Source organism: Sminthopsis crassicaudata, chromosome 3 (assembly GCF_048593235.1).
Source record: "Sminthopsis crassicaudata isolate SCR6 chromosome 3, ASM4859323v1, whole genome shotgun sequence".
In the NCBI taxonomy this organism is placed as follows: Eukaryota; Metazoa; Chordata; class Mammalia; order Dasyuromorphia; family Dasyuridae; genus Sminthopsis; species Sminthopsis crassicaudata.
This window is the reverse complement of record NC_133619.1, coordinates 78,180,375-78,199,009: the sequence shown is the minus strand read 5'-3', so window position 1 is coordinate 78,199,009 and position 18,635 is coordinate 78,180,375. Positions and strand designations below refer to the sequence as shown.

General features: G+C 33.5%; 1 protein-coding gene across 5 annotated transcripts in view; it reads left to right on the top strand.

Annotated features, from left to right (window-relative positions):
* PARD3B (par-3 family cell polarity regulator beta) overlaps positions 1-18,635 on the top strand; it is a 1,277,739-nt gene that overhangs the window by 1,046,816 nt on the left and 212,288 nt on the right. For all 5 annotated transcript variants that reach the window (XM_074298957.1, XM_074298956.1, XM_074298955.1 and 2 more), the window contains one exon: positions 82-192. In XM_074298957.1, coding sequence (XP_074155058.1) covers positions 82-192 — 111 coding nt within the window. The remainder of the gene's footprint in view (positions 1-81; positions 193-18,635) is intronic.

Below are 18,635 nucleotides of genomic sequence, written 5' to 3'. Positions count from 1 at the left end.
TCATTGTTGCTAAGAATAACTATAAGCATAATAGGATTATTACTAATCATCTCTTACTCCTTATCCTTTGTGTCTTTGCAGATTTGGGAAGAAAAAAGAGGATAAAGGTGGAAAAAATGAACAAAAGGGAAACCTAAAGCAAGGCATTCTCCAAGAAGAAGAACTAGAGAAAATGAAGGAAGAACGTGAAAGGTGAGCCCAAATCTTGTTTTCAATTATAGACATAGCTTTCTGTGAAGGGAATCCATCCAACATTATTGAACATTATTTTTTTCCTTCCTTTTGCTCAGCTCTATAATTCCGATAGTAGATGGAATTTCTGATATGGACTTTATATCTCCTGATAAAGATCAGCAGCTGTTATATAATCAATGCTTTTTGGGGGGCAATTTAATAATTTTTGTTAACAAGGCCAATAGGTTGTTAAAAAGAATGATCACTTGGCCATCTCTCTTAGATCAAAGACAAACACTTTATCAGGGTTTCTTAGGATTTAAGAGGGGACACAATGTTAAAGGAAAAAATGGAAAAATGGATGACAAAATGGCTTGACAGAAATCAAAGAGGGCAATCTCCTTTGATAACAATAATTAATGCTTCCTAAAAGTTGCCTGGGACATTGAAAGGCACAGACTTGCCCTAGATAAAATAATTTGCATGAAATCAAGGCAGTCCTTGAACTCAGTTCTTTCAGATCCAAGACTAGTCATTCATTCACCAAGTTACATGTAAATGTTGAGTGTAAATGTACCCAATCTTCCTCTAATTCTGTTCCTATGGAAGTCAGTACTCCCTATTTTAATTTAACATGGTACCTTCTTGGAACCAGTCAACAAAGCTCATCAGTTTGCATAAATGCATACAGAGCTTTGAATTTCCATAAATTCAGAAAGTTGGAAAAGATTTACATCTTCTACTTTAATCATTAACTGATGGATGAATTTCCATTTAAAAAAAATCCCTAACAAGTATCCATCCAATATCCATTTGAATACAACCAGGAACATAAATTTCATGCTAGGTATCCCATTTCTTTTCAGGCAGCTTTATCTTTCAGTAAATTCTTCCTTATTTAGATTTGAAATAAGCTTTTCATAAAAGAAGATAGAATCTAGAATTAAGGGAAGCAGTGAGGTAGTAAAGAGGATACAGAACTACCTGTAACTGGTGTCAGAAATATTGGAGTTCAACCTTTCTGACTCTTGTGACCCTATTTAGGTTTTCTTGGCATAATACAAGTGATTTGTCATTTCCTTCTTTAGCTCATTTTATAGATAAGGAAACTGAGGCAAACACACACTAGTATTATTACTGTTGTTGTTATTGTTATCTAGTTCAAGCCTCTTTCCCAGATAAAACAAATGAAGGCCAGAAAAGTCAAATGTCTTTCTCAGTATTACAAAGATTGAATAACAGAGCCCGGGTCTTCTTATTACAACACTGTTGCTCTTTTAAATATACCTCTCTGGATATATTTGGCTATGACTATGAGTCCCAATTCTATTCTCTGAATTCCTTCAAAATAAAAATCTAATATTTTTCTACATAACAGCCTTTTAAATAGATGAAGGCAACAAGTTGATTTGAATTATTTTCTTTTTTATTCATTTTTTAAATTTAAAACTTTTAAATTCATTTTTTTTTACTTTCAGTCCTTTTACTTCCTTCCTCATTGAAAAAAAAAATAGAGAAGCAAAATCTTTGCAATAAATGTGCATAATCAAGTAAAACAAATTAATATATTGGCCATAATAAAAAATGTATCTCTTTGGGTTTTCAAAAAGTTATTTTGTCTTTGCAATGTTGTAGTTATTGTATAAAGTCTTCTCTTGATCCTACTCACTTCATTATGTAGCAATTTGTAGAAGATTTCTGAATTTATCCTTTTCTTCATTTTTTTATGGCACAGTAGTATTCTCTTATATTGATAAGCCATAATTGGTTCAGTCCAGCTTCTATAGATGGACACCTTCTTAATTTCCAGTCCTTTGCTATCACAAAAAGAACTACTATAAATATTTTTGTGCATTTGAGTTCTTTTCCTCTTTATGTGATATCTTTGGATATAGTCCATTTCAACAGGGGGAAAGAAGGGAAAGAATATATATTAAGCACTTGCTGTATGCCAGGCACTGTGCCTTGCATTTTTAAAATATCTCATTTGGTTCCCACAAAATCCTGGAAGTAGGTGCTTTTGTTTTAAAGTCACTTATAATGCCAATCAGAAGGTAAATATTGGTCAACAGAGTGTGGTGTTTGTCAATGGAGAAACTATAAGGACAAAGCCAAGAAGATAGGTTGTGATGATATAAAAGGAAAATGTAATTTTTCAGAATTTTCTGTATATTTTGAGGAAAAATAGCTTCACATTTGTTTTATGTTATCTTATAAACTACTTTATTTATAATTCAGAGGATTTGCTTATTCCTGTTTTGAATGTATTTGTTATAGAAGATACTTTCTTAGTTCTTAGGAAATTAAGAAGCATCAGGTTTCAGCTGATAATAGCAACCTTAAAATTACTGCACTCTGTTCCTGATTTTTGCCACACTTTTTATTGCCTTCTTTATTTTAAACTGCTGACTCCTAGTTTGGATACCAGCCATATAAGAAGTGTTCATCCTTCATTGTAAAGAAGCCAGTATCTTTTATTAAGCTTCTGGCAAGCCTAGAAGTATAGAGCCCATCTGTTATAAGGACCAGTTTCCTTTACTAAACTATTGGCAGATCATAAGGGATGAACTCTTGTTTGAGAAATTAATGTTCCAGTTGAAAACGAGGTAATCATCCTCCACATTTCTTTGATATTAATGCTGGCACTTTGCTCAAGTAAAGGCCATAGTTTAAAGCAGTTGATTGAATATTCATATTTCCCTAGAAGATTTTTTTTCCTTTCACAGGTAAAAGAAGTCTGAAAAGAACTTAAAATGTGTTGAAATTAGAAAATAATTTTAAATACTGGATTCGGTTTTCATGGCTTAGAAAAACAATATTATTCATGCATTAATGCCATTTATTGAGTGCCAAGCACTGCATTAACTGCAGGGATTCCAAAGACAAAAGAAACAATGGTCTGTTCTCAATAAGCTCATGATCCACTGGGGGAAATGATAAATACAGAGATAAGTAAAAACAAATATATCTTCTGGAAATAGGGAAGGCTATACCTGGGAGATAGGGAGAGGCCTCTGGTAGGAGGTGACCCTTAAGTTGAGCAATTTTCTTCACTTGCTTTTATATGCCTTTAATTATTCTCTTCTATTCCAAAAAGAATCATCTCTTGTGACATTGAGTATGGGTAGTGAGAAAGTCCTATCTGTTCATTCTGATTTCTTGGTCACAGCATTTCAGGATTATCTCCTGTTAACTTTTGAAACTTATTGTTACCGGTTCCTATTCAGATAATTGATTTTATCAATATCAAAATGAAGGTAAAGGTAAACAAGAAGGGAGGATCTATTTAGTCCTTTTCTAAGGTTTTGTAAGGTTGATAAGCTCATCACAGATTCAGCAGAGCAATTAAAACAAAATCAAGGTCTTTGTATCATTGTCCATGATCCACCTAAACCATGTTGCCCCAAAGGCAGCAAAAATGAATTTTATAATGTATCTCAAGATTCAGTAATCCTGTAATGTAAAAAGTAATTCAAGCTAAGATTTTAATGCATATACTGGCAAAGGCATTTATGCAGCCAGGCCCTAGCATAGATTTGGCCACTTCTACCACTTCACTGGCTGCAGCTCTGTCTGCATCACAGGTCTCCTCATCTTCAGAAAGCCAAGCTTCCAATTGGTCTGCCAAAGTGCAGACTTCACATTTTTTGCAACTCAGTTCTTGCTTGGGGATGGAAAAAATCAGAGTGGCTGTAGAACAGCATGCCAGGTGGAAAATTGATAACCCATAAAATAAGGCAGGTAGTCTTTAAGTAAAAGATCATTTCCTTCCTGAATTCGCCTTTAGAAAATAGCAGCCCCAGGGAATTTTGTTCTCAAATGCTAGACTGTAAATTAACCTAGCCCAGCTATTTGGGCTTCTATTTCAATTTTCTTTAAATATGACTGTTCAAAATATTCAAAGATCTGTCCTGTTAGCCTCCATTCATATTATTTCCCAAATGTGAAAACATAAAACATATCTGATATGTGTTTCCCAGAGATAGAACCATCCATTTCAGGTGCTAGTAGGAAAAAAAAAAAAGTCAGAGTAGCCAATTTTAGATCTGGGTGCCAGAGGATTAATTTCAAGGACATTTCAACATCTCAGCAGCTGTGGGCCTTGCGTGGTAGTAGAGGCTGGGTTGATATGTAGTGCACATTTGGCTTGCTTCCAAGTACTGGAGTCCTGTTTCCAGGATCTCCAGTGAAGAATATCTTCTTGATCGTCCCATAGTGAGCAAATTCACAACTCTTAAAAAACTCAACAAGCATATTAATCCTCTAAGGCATTTCTATATTAAAAAAAGAATGCAGTAATATTTAATAAAATTCCTAGATATCTTTTATAATATAATTCAAAATTCCTTTCTTAAACCATCTCAAGAAAATCAACTCTGGAATAGTTATAGATATTGCATTTTTTTGTCCTATATTTCTATGTTTGTTATATATGATCAATCTTCAAAGTCATTGATAGCAAAGCATATTAAAAGCCCTTAAAAGATTTAATTAGCACACAGACCACATACCACCCCACTCCCCAAAAGTCTTTCCCTACAATTGTCACTTTTGACTTAGAAATTCAGACCAAAGAAGAATATCTTATCTATTCCAAGAAGAGAAACATTTTTAAGAGACAAAATGTAGCTAGGACACTAGGATTAAGCTTCTGCTTTTTTTTTTATCTGAAGATTGCTGAGTTAATTAATAAACCCATCATTTTCAATAGATTGGCACTCCTAAATGACTACCCTTGTTAGCCCTAATCAGCTATGCTTCTCATTCTGCTAAATTCAAATCCTAGAGATACAATGAACTTCAGAGGTCAATTACTCAATGTCCTACCTAACAGTATAAACCTCTCCCACAATAAAGCCAGTGAATGGTCATTTAGGTAAAGTAGGTACTTTGCATCACCTGTAATTAGAAACTCATTACTTTTCTAGTGCAGCCCACCATGTTGTTTCAAAACCTTTTTTTAGAAAACATAGTAGGAACTCAGTCTTTCATGGACCTCTGAAGTCTTAAAACCACTATCAGATACTAATTCCAAAAATCCTGTATTATTTATTGAATGGCAAAATACATTTCTTGGAACATGTCTTTCATTGAAAGTTTGGTGGATTGTTTATTGTTTTAACTGATGGACCACCTGTTTTATCCACGAGAACAAAGAAAACCCTAGTACTAAATTATTTTTCTTCTGTATTTTCATTTTATGGATTTTCTTGATCCATTTCTTTTTCCATATCTTTTTCCCTAGGGTATAAATGTTTAGATATTACATGTGTACAACACATGTAGGAGTAACTAGGTAAGTATAGAAGCCAGTGGGAATATAGAATGTTCTTTAGTTTTTCCTGTCTGAATAATGGTTACCATTAATAGATATTTCTTTGTAATAGAAGAATTTCATCCAAATTTCACTTTAGACATTTACTAGTAATGTGACTCTGATCGAAACTTCTTCTTTAGACATGTCTTTTAAGAGTATAAGTTACAGGAAAGATTCAAATTTGAATGGTTGGAGGGAATTTCCTCAAACAGAATTGCCTGTACCAATAAAAGGATGGGTCCGATTTCTATCACCCTACTTTGGTTTAATTTACTTTGTCTATGATATCACTAGACAGAACTATACATACTATTCTTGCTCATAGATATGAAGTCAAAATTTCATGCCCAAGATTGTTTAGGAAGAATTTTTAGCCTGCTTTTTGCTGCCCCAAAGCTGCTAGAATATCCTTCCCGATTCAACTCAAATAGTTCATTGCACTAAGGCTCCATTTAAAAAAAATCCATCATTTTGTTTAAGCTTCACTGAATTTGGCCATAATAAAACTTTAGTGTGAAGGGCCTACATCTAGAAGAGCCTAGAAGGTAAAAGAGAGAAGTAAACTTTGTACTTACAGATTGTTTCTCTAAGAATTTTAATCAAGCTGAAGAACGTTTGCATTTTCAAAGCATCTGTAGTAAAGCATCCATTCTATCATTTTAGGATCTGAAAGCATGAGCTTCCTTTAACCAATCAGCAAACCCTGGAGCCACTATAATTTTTTTACACGTGTTTTTTGTTTATGTTTTTATTTTGTATTTATTTTATTTTATCTTAAATAACAGATAAGGGAGTAGAAAGCAAGGAACTTGAGTTTGTAATCTAAAAATGATCAAACTAGCCAGACCACTGTATGAAATACTTAATTTTCCCTCACCCTTTGCCTAATCAGTGATAAAGTGTTTTCAAAAATAAGTTAAATGAATATTGGTTTAGAAGAACTATTTTCCCTGTGTTTGTATCTTTATTTTACTAAAGAATTTCAATTGTGACCAACAGCTATCTTCTAATAAAGTTTGCCAGTCAAGACACTGGAATAAAACATCACTGAATGAAAATTTCTTACTGAACTTAGTATGTATGGTTTTAATAGATAACAAATGACTTGTGAGCATATAACCTTTTTTGGTTTAGCATATAATAAGTAGCTAGTTTATTCAATAATGTTTCTATGCAACTTATGATCATTTGAGTAGGATAAACAATTGAACCCAAAAAAAGCTAGTACTTTAAGTTTTTGAGCTGAGAATTAAGAAAACATATGGCTCTTGTTTTCAGCAAGAACCCAATGCCCAAAGTGAGAGTGAATCTAAAATTTGGGAAAGTTAAATGGTTTCAATTTCTGAATTCAAGGTTCTTAGTTTTCTTTACTTTTAGGAAGCTTTCCAAAAATTGCAATGAGCTTCTCCCTTCCCTTATCAGCTGCTGCGCTTGTTGCCTATTCCCATAGTTTAAATCAATACATGTGTTTTTGATATTTGGCAAACCGAGATTTAATTCTGCAGCTGCAAGTTCCCCACATAAACGAAATGCATCTTACAGAAATAAAAACATTCAGAAACCATTTATAGATTGAGAATACTAGTGGGTGAAAATCTATTCCCAGCCTCTCAGCATTTTATTTAATTATGGGAGATTTTTATGTTACTGGAAATTGAAATGAAAACCAGAAAGGCTAGAGTTTGAGATTCCATCTAGGAGTTGTTCAAAAATGGGGGGGGGTATTTATTTTATTCTCAGTCAAAATGTAAAAGAACTAAATGTTCCTTTGTGAATTCATATTTTCATCATAAACATGAATATACATATATGTAAACATGAAATAACTAAAAATCCCATAGACCTAGTGGAAGGGATCTACTAAGGAATAGTCTTTTCATTAGGTGGGTGATTCTTACTAATTAATTATTTTTCTAACTTTTTACATTGAATGCAATGATTGTAGATTCCTATGTTCAAGCCCATGATTTTTTTTTTGAAGGCTTAATTCAACATGACTTTACTTCTCACTGAAGAGTCCAGCCATGGTGGCATAAGTTGAGCCCGTGGTTTTAGACAAAATAAAGTGCTGGACAGAATCCCAGTTTTAATGGTCCAAATTTATTATTGCCATTGAACCCTGATTGGACCATGGACTGGATTGGATTCCAGTGTTTTAAATGCCCCTATTTATTGCTGCCTTGGAGTTCTGATGAGAATACACTTTGGTTAAGGTTTAAATTTTAAAATAATCATAATTAAATCCAGTTAATTACTTTTAGGTTCTTCTTAGATTGTGACAGTAAAGAGCAGTATATGTAAACTATGAAAAGTATTACTGAGTGATGTTGCTAAGGTCAAGTTCAGACTTTCATTTTGTGCTGACTGAATGAAGTTATCAGGTTTCAGTTTCTCAGAGGGCCAGAATTCTCCCTGAATGAAAGGCTGTTTTGCTGGATCCCAATGAACCTAAATGATATGAGTGTTAGATTGCCTATTGTGGATTTCCTGAGAATGAGATTCAAAAACAAAGTACAGAACTCTCAGACAAAAGACTCAGACAGTTAGAATTCCTTTTAGGGGCCAACTTGTAGTATATGCCTCTGAATTTACCAGGAGAAAAGACCCGGTTTTAGAGAGAGAAGACTAGATCTAGATATTTATTTACTTTTATGTCTCCATTCCTCCAAAGAACTATTTTGGTAAACAAGTGAGTGGGTTCTGATAACCTTGTTTAACTAAATATCTATACTCCCCAATGGAGGATTTTCTTCTTCCATCCCAATGCCCTGCCAGCATTTTGTACAAGCACAAATCCTTTTATGGAGCTTAAATCAATGTTAGAAGAGAGACTACGTGTCAGCCTGATACATAGTATGAATCATGTCACCAGCATTTTTTCCAGTGGTTATTTAGCCAGATTTCGTAGGCTAAAACCCACCATCTCTTATAAAAATAGAAGATAAAAAAACACCATCACAGGAAAAACTCTTTGGGGTGACAGTTGATGATTAAATATCATATAAGCATTGTAATCTATTTTTTTTAAAGAACTAGTTAGCTTACCTTGAGTTATTTTAGTAAAACTATTTAGTATTATTGAAAGTTATGCTGACTCAGTGACCTACTGTTCCCAACTCTGCTTGTCAATCAGTGTTGGGAGAGAAGTCACACAGTCTGTAGCTTTGCATTACTTACTATTCATCATGTAGCAAGTCAGTCTCTACCTATTCCTGGCAATGGCCACATATCTACTGTCTTGGGGATGAGCTGAGATGCAAATGATCCACCCACTGTTGCTGATCTGGACATGTCTGAATTGTCTTTATCTCATTAGAAAAGTTATCAATAAAATCTGGCTCCATCTGGAATCCCTGGCTGATCTCCATTGACCAGCCCATCAATGTATTGTTAGCTTGATGTACTTTTAATAAGCTCCTTGACTTTCTCTTTGTCCTGAGTTTTGCTTCCTTACTCAGGACAAAAGCCAGAACAAAAATTTTTCCTTTTAAAAGTATTTTTGGACTAAAAAAGATGTGGCAAAGAATTAGAAACTGTGCTGAGGTGGGCTATTTAGTCCTGCTCTCTAGTTTTACTTTGTAAGCCGATGTAGGTACAGATATATTGAAATTATCAATGAAAGGGGAAACTAAATTTGTACTTTTCCTCTCATTACTACAATTTATTTAATGTTAGCAACAAGGATGTTGCTCCTTTAAAAGAGTTGCTAGAACTGGGTGGGTTTTTAAAATTTTTGAATTATTTTTATTTGTTTTTCTGACTTTAAACCAGGCACTCCATGATCCACATGCCTCACTTCCTTTCATCTGTGAAATGGGAATGGCAGCTTCCATATGTCTCCATCGATTTATACTTCTATTTTTCATTGATAAATAAAATAAAAGATTTTAATTACTTTGAGCTTCTTGGAAGAGCTATATGAAATAGTTTGGGGTATAAAGAATCCAAAATGATTCATTAAATTAACACCTGTGTGCCCAAGCAATGTCTGTAAGTCACTTGGGATAATAAAATGTTGCTGAAAAAATGCCGATAAAGCAATTTACACTTTTCCATTAACATTTTCAAATTTGGAAATGTTTTAGCTTCTTTTCTGATTGATCTTCATTTGGCAGTAGTTCCTAAAACATAACACGTCTTTCTTTTCTTACCAAAAAAAAAAAAAATCTGGCACAAAATGTTATAGAGAAGAGGAAGCTGCTACTCGAGCCAGCATTCGTGAAGACTGCTGGCTGGGTTAGAACAAGATGGAATCCCTGGTATCTACAAGTTCACAAGATATATCTCCACAGAGTGATTTTATGCTTAATTTCATAAAATGATTATATTTATATTATTGTAATATTAGCTGAATCATGATAGGGATGCTTGCATTTTACCTAACATTTTGAATTGTATTCTTGCAAGGCATGTGAGACAAGAATCTATGGCTTCCTTCATCTCTCCCCCATGCTATCCTTTTCAAGCATCTTGTATTATTCCTGAAATGACTATCAATAGAAACAAAATGAAGCTAGTTTCTTTCCCAGCATCATATTCTCACAGTTCAATGCATTGCTTCAGAGGGTTCCTTCTGGTCTGTGCATATTTTGCTATGTTTGTTTGACTAAATAAAGGTAATAAGAATTGTGAACATTTACATTGTCATTTTTGAAGATTTTACAAGTATTTTACAAATATTTTTATCTCCACAAAAACCTTGGGATATAGGTACTATTATGTCCACTTTATAGATGAGGAACATGAGACAGAGAGGTGAAGTGACCTGGCTATCCATGGTCAGAGAGCTTACAAGGGTCTGAAGCTGAATTCAAACTCAGGTCTTCCTCCTACATATCTAGGACTCTATCCACTGCACCATCTAACTGCCTAACCCAGGTCCTTTAAGGAATCTGACAAGGAGAATTGGTAGAAATAATATTTCTTGTGACTATAAGAGCTAGTGATAATAAATCACTTATAAAACATGTTTAAAAATTCTGTGAGCTTGAATAAGTATCATTATTCCCATTTTACAGAGAAGGAAATTGAGTTTGAAAAATTCTAAATGAATTACCTAGAATCACTCACCTTATTAAGTGTGGAAGATAAGATTCAGACCCACGTTTACTGATCTCAAGTGCAATCAATCCTCTTCCCAGTGTTAACTTGATGAGTCTCAAAATTTTTTTTGGAGATGATATGCTGGGGTGAAGGGAAGGAGGGGAGAAGAATCATAAATAAATGACTTTAAATATTCCAGTTTTTGACCCCCAAATTCTAAGAGCCCAACTTTTTAGTCTTTACAACTGTATATTTCACCTAGTCTGAACTACTTGTTCAACCCTAAGGATGCATTTCACTTACCTCTTGGTGTATCTTTGCCTGGGATATCTCCCCAATCTCAATTATGCTACTCCATGGAGACCCCCCATCTTTGAAAGTCCGGCTCAAACTCCTCCCCATCCAAGGTGATGCATCTGTCCTGTGCATTTAGTTTCCATCATTTTTATGGCACATCATATTTTTCTACTTGGGTTATTTATTATCCAGATCTCATTTTCTCAGTCAAATTTTAAGTTCCCCAAGGACAGGGACTATATCTTGTTCACTTTGTACAAATAAAAATACAAAGGATACCCACACACACATCCAAGTTCACAGGGAGTTGAATAAAAAATACAAAAATGAAAGACAACTCGAAGTGGGAAAGACTAATTTGATGCATATAGAGGGAAAACAGAAAACAAGATTTTTTTTCACAATCACTGAAATAGCATCAGGATTCATCCAACCATGCTTAACTGGCAGCGTTACAATAGAAATGAGTCAATTAAGTACTGAAGCCAGTGTTGCTCAGCCTATCATGCCTATTGACACCTGTTTGACTATAGAAGAACAAAAGTCCTGAGAGACTAGCTTGTAAAGTGAATGAGAATTTATCCACTTCATAAACAAATGAAAATGCTGTGGACTCAGAGAATATTTGTGAATTGGGATTTTTTTTTCAGAGCTCTAAATTTAGCCAGCTGGAATTACTTTTTAAGTACCGTCCTTTTCAACCTTTTGAAATGAAAGATTTGCCTTTAAATGGGAAATCTGCATTTGATTGTAAAGATGAAACACAACATCCTTAGCTTATTCTCCACAAAAGCAGAATCTTTTTATACCCTACTTGTTCTGTCAAAACCACTATCCCAGAAATAAAATTTAGATGAGCATGAAAAACTGTGCATACATGTTAGTGTAGAGAATCACCAAAAAAACAGTAACCATTTCCAAAGCACCAAATGTCATGTAATGAGACTCCATGAAGTGGGCTGTTACTAAACTGTGGGCTCACAGTCGAGAACAGAGCCAACATTCAAAGCCAATATGCTATGAAAGAATACATATATGGTTATATTTAATCTTCTTGGTTCCAGTGTTTTCTCTCCAATTAAATTGAACTACTTCAAGACAAAATACTGCCTTTTCTGAACCTCAAGAAGGTGTTTAGTAACTTGACTTGAATAGAGAAAAAAGTGTTAGCATTAGAACAAATTATTGTGCCCCTAAGCCTGGTGCTAAAAAAAAAAAAATCTCAATAGTCAAGGAGCAAATGAATCATTGGCACATTTAACTAATAAGGCAATACATAACTGAGCCTATCTCAAGTCCTTGCTTATTTTGAACAGTTTTCAAAGTAACTGTTTTTCAGTCGTGTCCAACTCTACAAGATCTCATTTAGGATTTTCTTGGCAAAGATACTGAAATATTGTTTGTCATTTCCTTCTCTAGCTCATTTTTGCAGATAAGGAAATTGAGGCAAATAGGATTAAGTGACTTGCCCAGAGTCATATAGCTAGTAAATGTCTAAGACTAGATTTGAACTCGGGTCTTTCTGATTCCATGGCTGGCACTCTGTTTACTGCAAGACCTATAGTGCTGAAATATAATTGAAACTGCTCTTTTGAAAGTTGTGAGTTTGGGGCAGCTAGGTGACACAGTTGATAGAGCACCAGTCCTGAAGGCAGGAGGACCTAAGTTCAAATCTGACTTCAGACACTTAATACTTCCTAGTTGTGTGACCCTGGGCAAATTATTTAACCCCAATTGCCTCAGGAAAAGAAAAGTCACCAGCTATTTCTTAATTACCAGATCTAATGACCTTGATTTACATTGTTCTTGACCTTATATGACTTCTTAATGCCTTTTTCTTTGGGATACTTTCTCATCTCTGACTTTTGTGTTAGTAGTTATTGTTGCTCAGTAATGTTTAACTATTTGTGATCCCATTTGGGGTTTTCCTGACAAAGATACTAGAGTGGTTTGCTATTTTCTTCTCCAATTCATTTTTATAGATGAGAAAGCCAAAAGTTAAGTGACTAGTCTAGGATGACATAGCTAGTGTCCAAGGCCAGGAAGTAACTAACTCCACAGCTCGAGCTCTATGAACTATGTTATATTGACCAAGAAAAGGAACTTTTATTAAGGTGATAGAGGTTCATGAGGGTTTGCTATATACATTTATTTATTCAATCCTCATTTTTCCTCCCATAAATTTCAACGAGAGCAGAGACTGCTTTTTGCATGTTGGTTTTTGCCTCCAATGTCTATCATGATGTTTTGCCAGCAATAGATACTTATTAAATGTCAGATTACAAAGAAAAAAAGTGTCAGAGAAAGAATTGCTTAGATTAAATCTTTTTTAAAATGAAAGTGAACTTCATAATTGATGACATTGGCAGTTAAATTAAGATGTTTTTAGTGATGATGTTAAGTTGGCACATTTTCAATTCAAATGGACACTGAAGACGTGGACATAATTGATATGTATTCAATATACTAAGATGTATCACGGAGCTTTCAATGTCCATAGAATCCCACATGTTCTGTAGAAAAATATATTCCAGATACTTGGAAGTGTTTTCAGACCAAATTATATGTCTTTGAAAAAAAATCAGGTACATCTTCAACTGGTGAAGTATCTCAATCGAATTTGGTACAGGTTAGATTATGTGTATCATTTAGATGATGTTTTCAGTTTGGTTATATAGGATATGTAGGATTTGTCATTGAGAAATTTGAAATTTGAATTTTTATGCCATATTTTGTAAGAGCTATATATTATTAAGGAAAACACTACATTGTTCATTTCTTATTCCTCTTCAGAGAAATGAGCTGATAGCACAAAGAAATAATTTTAAGAAAAGTATTTCTGGTTTTTGAGAGTCATTTAGTGCAGGGGTGTCAAATTCAAGAGAAATGGGTGCCACTGGTCTCTACATAAATCTCCCCATTTGGCCACAAATTGACTTAAATTTAAAATGCAATATTATCTATGTTTTATATTATTTTTCCTTGTTTTATTATTTTTTAAATTTAGATTTAAATTTAATCCATTAAATTATTTATTATTATTTATAATGTTTGTTTTTACATACATAAATATCTGTTTATAATAACAAATTATTTATTAAATTTATTGAATATTATTTTATTAAATATTTACCAATTACACTTTTTTCCTGAGACAATTGGGGTTAAGTGATTTGCCCAGGGTCACACAATTAGGAAGTATTAAGTGTCTGAGGCCAGATTTGAACTTAGGTCCTCCTAGCTTTAGAGCTGGTGCTCTATCCACTATGCCAACTTGCTGCCCCTACCAATTACATTTGAATCTGGTTCGAAATCAGAGTAGAATATGTGTCTACCCATTACTATTGAGTTATATAAGTGAATCTGAAGCCATGATGACTCAGTGCCCAAACATTTCTGAAAATGTTTATTTCATCTATGCCCATTTAAAAATCATATCAGACAAAAGGACCCTTGACTCACAGATCCAGAGAGTGGATTCAAAAGTAATCAAACAACCCAATGAGGATTTAACAGATTTTAGAGGTGTCTTAGTTTCATGGATGAACCAAAATTGTAATGCTGAGAAGTTTGGTATTGTGCTATTATTTTTTCCCTCATGTACATCAAACTAAAATATACATACATAGCATTTGGGGAAATATAAGTAAGTGAACATCTTCTGATGCTTCAGTGAGAACTTCATCTAAAAGTGTGGATTTCAATCCATTTTCACCTTCTCATCCTGAACAGCTCTTGTTGAGGGTTTTCTGAAATTTTTCTCTAGGGGGTTTTCTTCTTTCTTTCTTTCTAGGTCTCTTGGCATGCCATAAATAAAATAATACTTGTAGCTGTCCATTATTTATCATTCATGCATACTCTGGGACTGACTTCCTTCTCAGAACATACATCTCTCTGATGATACTCTTGATAATATTTCCCAATGTAGTTCCTCTTTGTTTATATGCTATATAGCCTAATCACACACACTTCCATGCACTTCCCATTGCACTATGGCAATGTAATGCATTGAGGCAATCCAAAATATCCAATTAGATCGACTCTCTGATAGCTAATAACAAATGTAGAAGGAATATCCATGATATCCCCAACCCCAAGATTTCAGTATCAACTCAGTGACCATCTAGTCCAATTCATACCTAAAAAAGTAATCTCCATCATCATCTACCTGAGTAGCAAATATCCAGCATTTCCTTTAAAACTTATACTGAGGGAGAGTCTACAACCTCCTGTAGCAGCCCATTCTCCTTTTGGATAATTAAATATTAAAAAATATCTCCATATACCAAAAGAAACTTTGCTTCACACATTGCTTTTGCTTCTTCCCTCTAAACAAACAAATTATATGTGTATATTATATAATATTTTTCTATATTACAACTCTTTAAAATAATTGAAAACAATCTTCTCTCCCTAACCCCCAAGTACCAGCTCCAAACCAAACATCCCCATTTCCTTTATGACATAATCTTGATGCTCTTCACCACAGTGATTTTGCTGTCCTGAAAATTCCCATTTATCAATATCTATCCTAAAACTTGACTTCCAGAAATGAACATAGTTCTTCAGATATATTCTGACCAGAATGAAGGACAACAGTACTATCATATCATTATTCCTGAACACTAAGAATATATTTGTTTTCTTCATTGATCACATAATTGACACAAACAAAATATTCAGCCCATCCAAATGAGGTTTTTTTCCCCCAGATTGCCATACCACTATATAATCTTACCTTAGAACATCAGTTTTTGGAATCCAGTTTAAGACTTTACATTCATTCCCATTAAATACCATCTTTTTTCCCAATTTGACCCAATATTTCAGTCTTCTTTTTGAATATCAACTCTTGTTAGTATTTTAGCTATTCCCTCCTGGCTTTATATCATCTGCCAATTTGATAATGATGTCTAACTTTATCCAAGCCATGACTAAAAATGTTACATATCACATGGCCAACCATATATCTTTTGGGATAGTCCATAAAGATCCCCTTTGAAGAATTGGGCTTTAAATTATTGATGATTACTTAGAGTATCTAGTCAGCCCTCCAAAATCTATTTAATTGTACTGAAGGCTAACCCACATATCTCCATCTTTTCCATAGAGACCAGAATGAAGTACTTTATCAAATGATGTGCAAATAACTATGTAAATTGAAGATACAGAATTTAGTGGTTAGATTCTACTGATTCTTACTGACTACTAAGTCCTGTCAAAAAAAAAGGCAAATAATATCAGTCTGGCATTTCAGATATCTGCTAATTCTCGATGAAGTCATTTTGGAACTTTATATATTCACCTCTTCCTTTTGTAGAAGGACTCTAACCAATAAATCATCTAGATTTCATTTTCAGACTTTACTACTGTAATCTAGGTGCCTTCTTCAACTAATGGGTTTCTTCTGGAATCTCCATTTTGAGCACAAACCCAAACCAGCTGTCTTTTATTATCTAAAGTTCATTACTATAGCCTCAAATGAGTACAATTTCCATCATTCCCACCCCAAAAAAACACATATACACAACTATTTTCACCTACCTTTTAAGTGTTACTTTACTGCATTAGAATGTAAGTTCCTTGAGAATGCCCTACTAACATTCTTGTATTTATATATTTTTGTATTTATATATTTTTGTATTTTATATATTTTGTATTTATATATTTTTCTTGTATTTATATATCTAGCACTTAGTACAGTGCCTGGTATATAATAGGCATTTTATGTATGTATATATATATATATATATTCATTGATTTAATTATACTTTTAATTATACATTATGGAATTTTGTTAATAAGATTGTGCTCACTTGCTTGTATTTTGCAATTCTATTATATTCCCATTTTTTAAAAAAGAGGGGCATTACCCTTCTGCAATCCTGTGCTGCCTTTTTCATTTTCCATGATCTTTTTGAGATCACTGATAATAGTTCTCCTTCCTAATTAAAAGGTTATTCTCCTTGTCAGAGAAAACAAGAACAGCCCAGAATGCAATTATGGAACATCTCAGGGATCAATTTCAAACACATTTTGTTTCAGATATCATATATATATATATATATATATATATATATATATATATATATATATATATATGCAAATTAATATATATGCTTATACATATTGCTTTATGTGTGCATATATATATATTCTTCTATATACATGTGTATATGAATCTTTAGTCCCATATGCTCTACTATGCCTGAGTTTGCTTATTTTAAAGCTATTGTTTGATAAGAAAATTCAGAAAAGATTACATATGAACAGAGCAAGAGAAATCCAGACACTCTTTATCAAAGGATCATGATTCAAGGGAAGTTGATTCATAAAAAAAAAAGCTCGAAATATCACATTCAAAATAATTCCTGACATATTATTATACCTTTGGAGTTTGGGTGACCAAGATATTTTAACACAGCAATTTATAAATCAAATATATACTTACAAACTGATATTTATATAACCTTATAGTCAGAATACATATGAGATTTTTTAACCAACAAAAAATATTAGAACTAATTTAAAACCTTGACTCATTGATGTACTCTTCAAAATCATTCTGTTTATGTGAATCTGACATTTTACTTCATTTTTGCATCTTAAGATATTTTTTCTAGAATGATGATAACCATGTTGGCCACCTAGCTGCAATTACTATACTTGAAGTAACTCCAAAGTATATTTTCTTTTTCCAGATTGTGTGTGTTTTGATTTAACAATACCTAGTTCAACACTAGCACCCTGTGGACACTTAATGACTGCTTTTGGCCTGGGTGAATAAATTAACATTTTAAAAGTTTCAATATTATCTGTTTCAATACAGTAGATGATGAAGGATATAAGAATGGGGTATTTAATAGAGTAGGGGGTTGGGAAAAGGGAAAATAGAAAGCAGCAAGAAAGGGAAGAAAACAAATGGAAAGGGAATGGAGTGGTTAAATTATGAGAAGGAAAGGTTACAATCATCAAAATCCATGATTATTTTCTCAGTTGTGATGGGCTTCACAGTAGTTACTTACATTAAAGTAGAGTTTTCAGTAGGAAGCAATAACTGGAATTTTTCCTAGGGGTCAAATCTTAGAGAAATCTGGTAGTATTTGTTCCAGGTGAGCTTGGGACCTACTTAACAAGAATAGTTTGTTAAAATGGGCATAATCCATTAAGCCCTACCATGGTCTAGAAATATCCTTCCCTAGAAGTATCCATTATGTGATCCAGTGACATAAAGTTTGGGGTTCCTTATATTGGGATGACATCTTGGATTCTTCTTTCCCACACAAGATCTCAGCTCTTCTTTTCCCCTTAACTAACTTTATCTTAAGAAGTTGATTTGCGGGATCCTCCATGTTGCTTCCCCTAACTGTCAGAATTCCTCCTCAAAGTTCTGCCAAAGGGATTAATTAAAGTATATATAGTTTATATATTTAAAACTCATTTGAACCTCACAACAACCTCTGAGATATCACTCCCATTTTATAGATGAGGAAACTGAGTATAAAAGAAGTTAAGTTCCTGCCATACACTTGGGTTGTAAACAGATAAGGTTCAATATGTACTCAGGTTTTCCTGACTGCCAACCCAACACTCTCTCTACTATACTGCCTTGTTAATCCCCAGTAGCTATTTTATTGGTAACTATTTCATATCCAATATTGTACTAGGTAAAATCTGTCAAGTCTAAGAATTGTAAATGTGATATTAAGCTGAGACCTTTATCTTCTTCTATCTACTTTGTGTTCTTCATAAAATCCCCAGGGTAGACTTGGTCTTAATTGGCAGTGCTCATTTGGATAAGCTG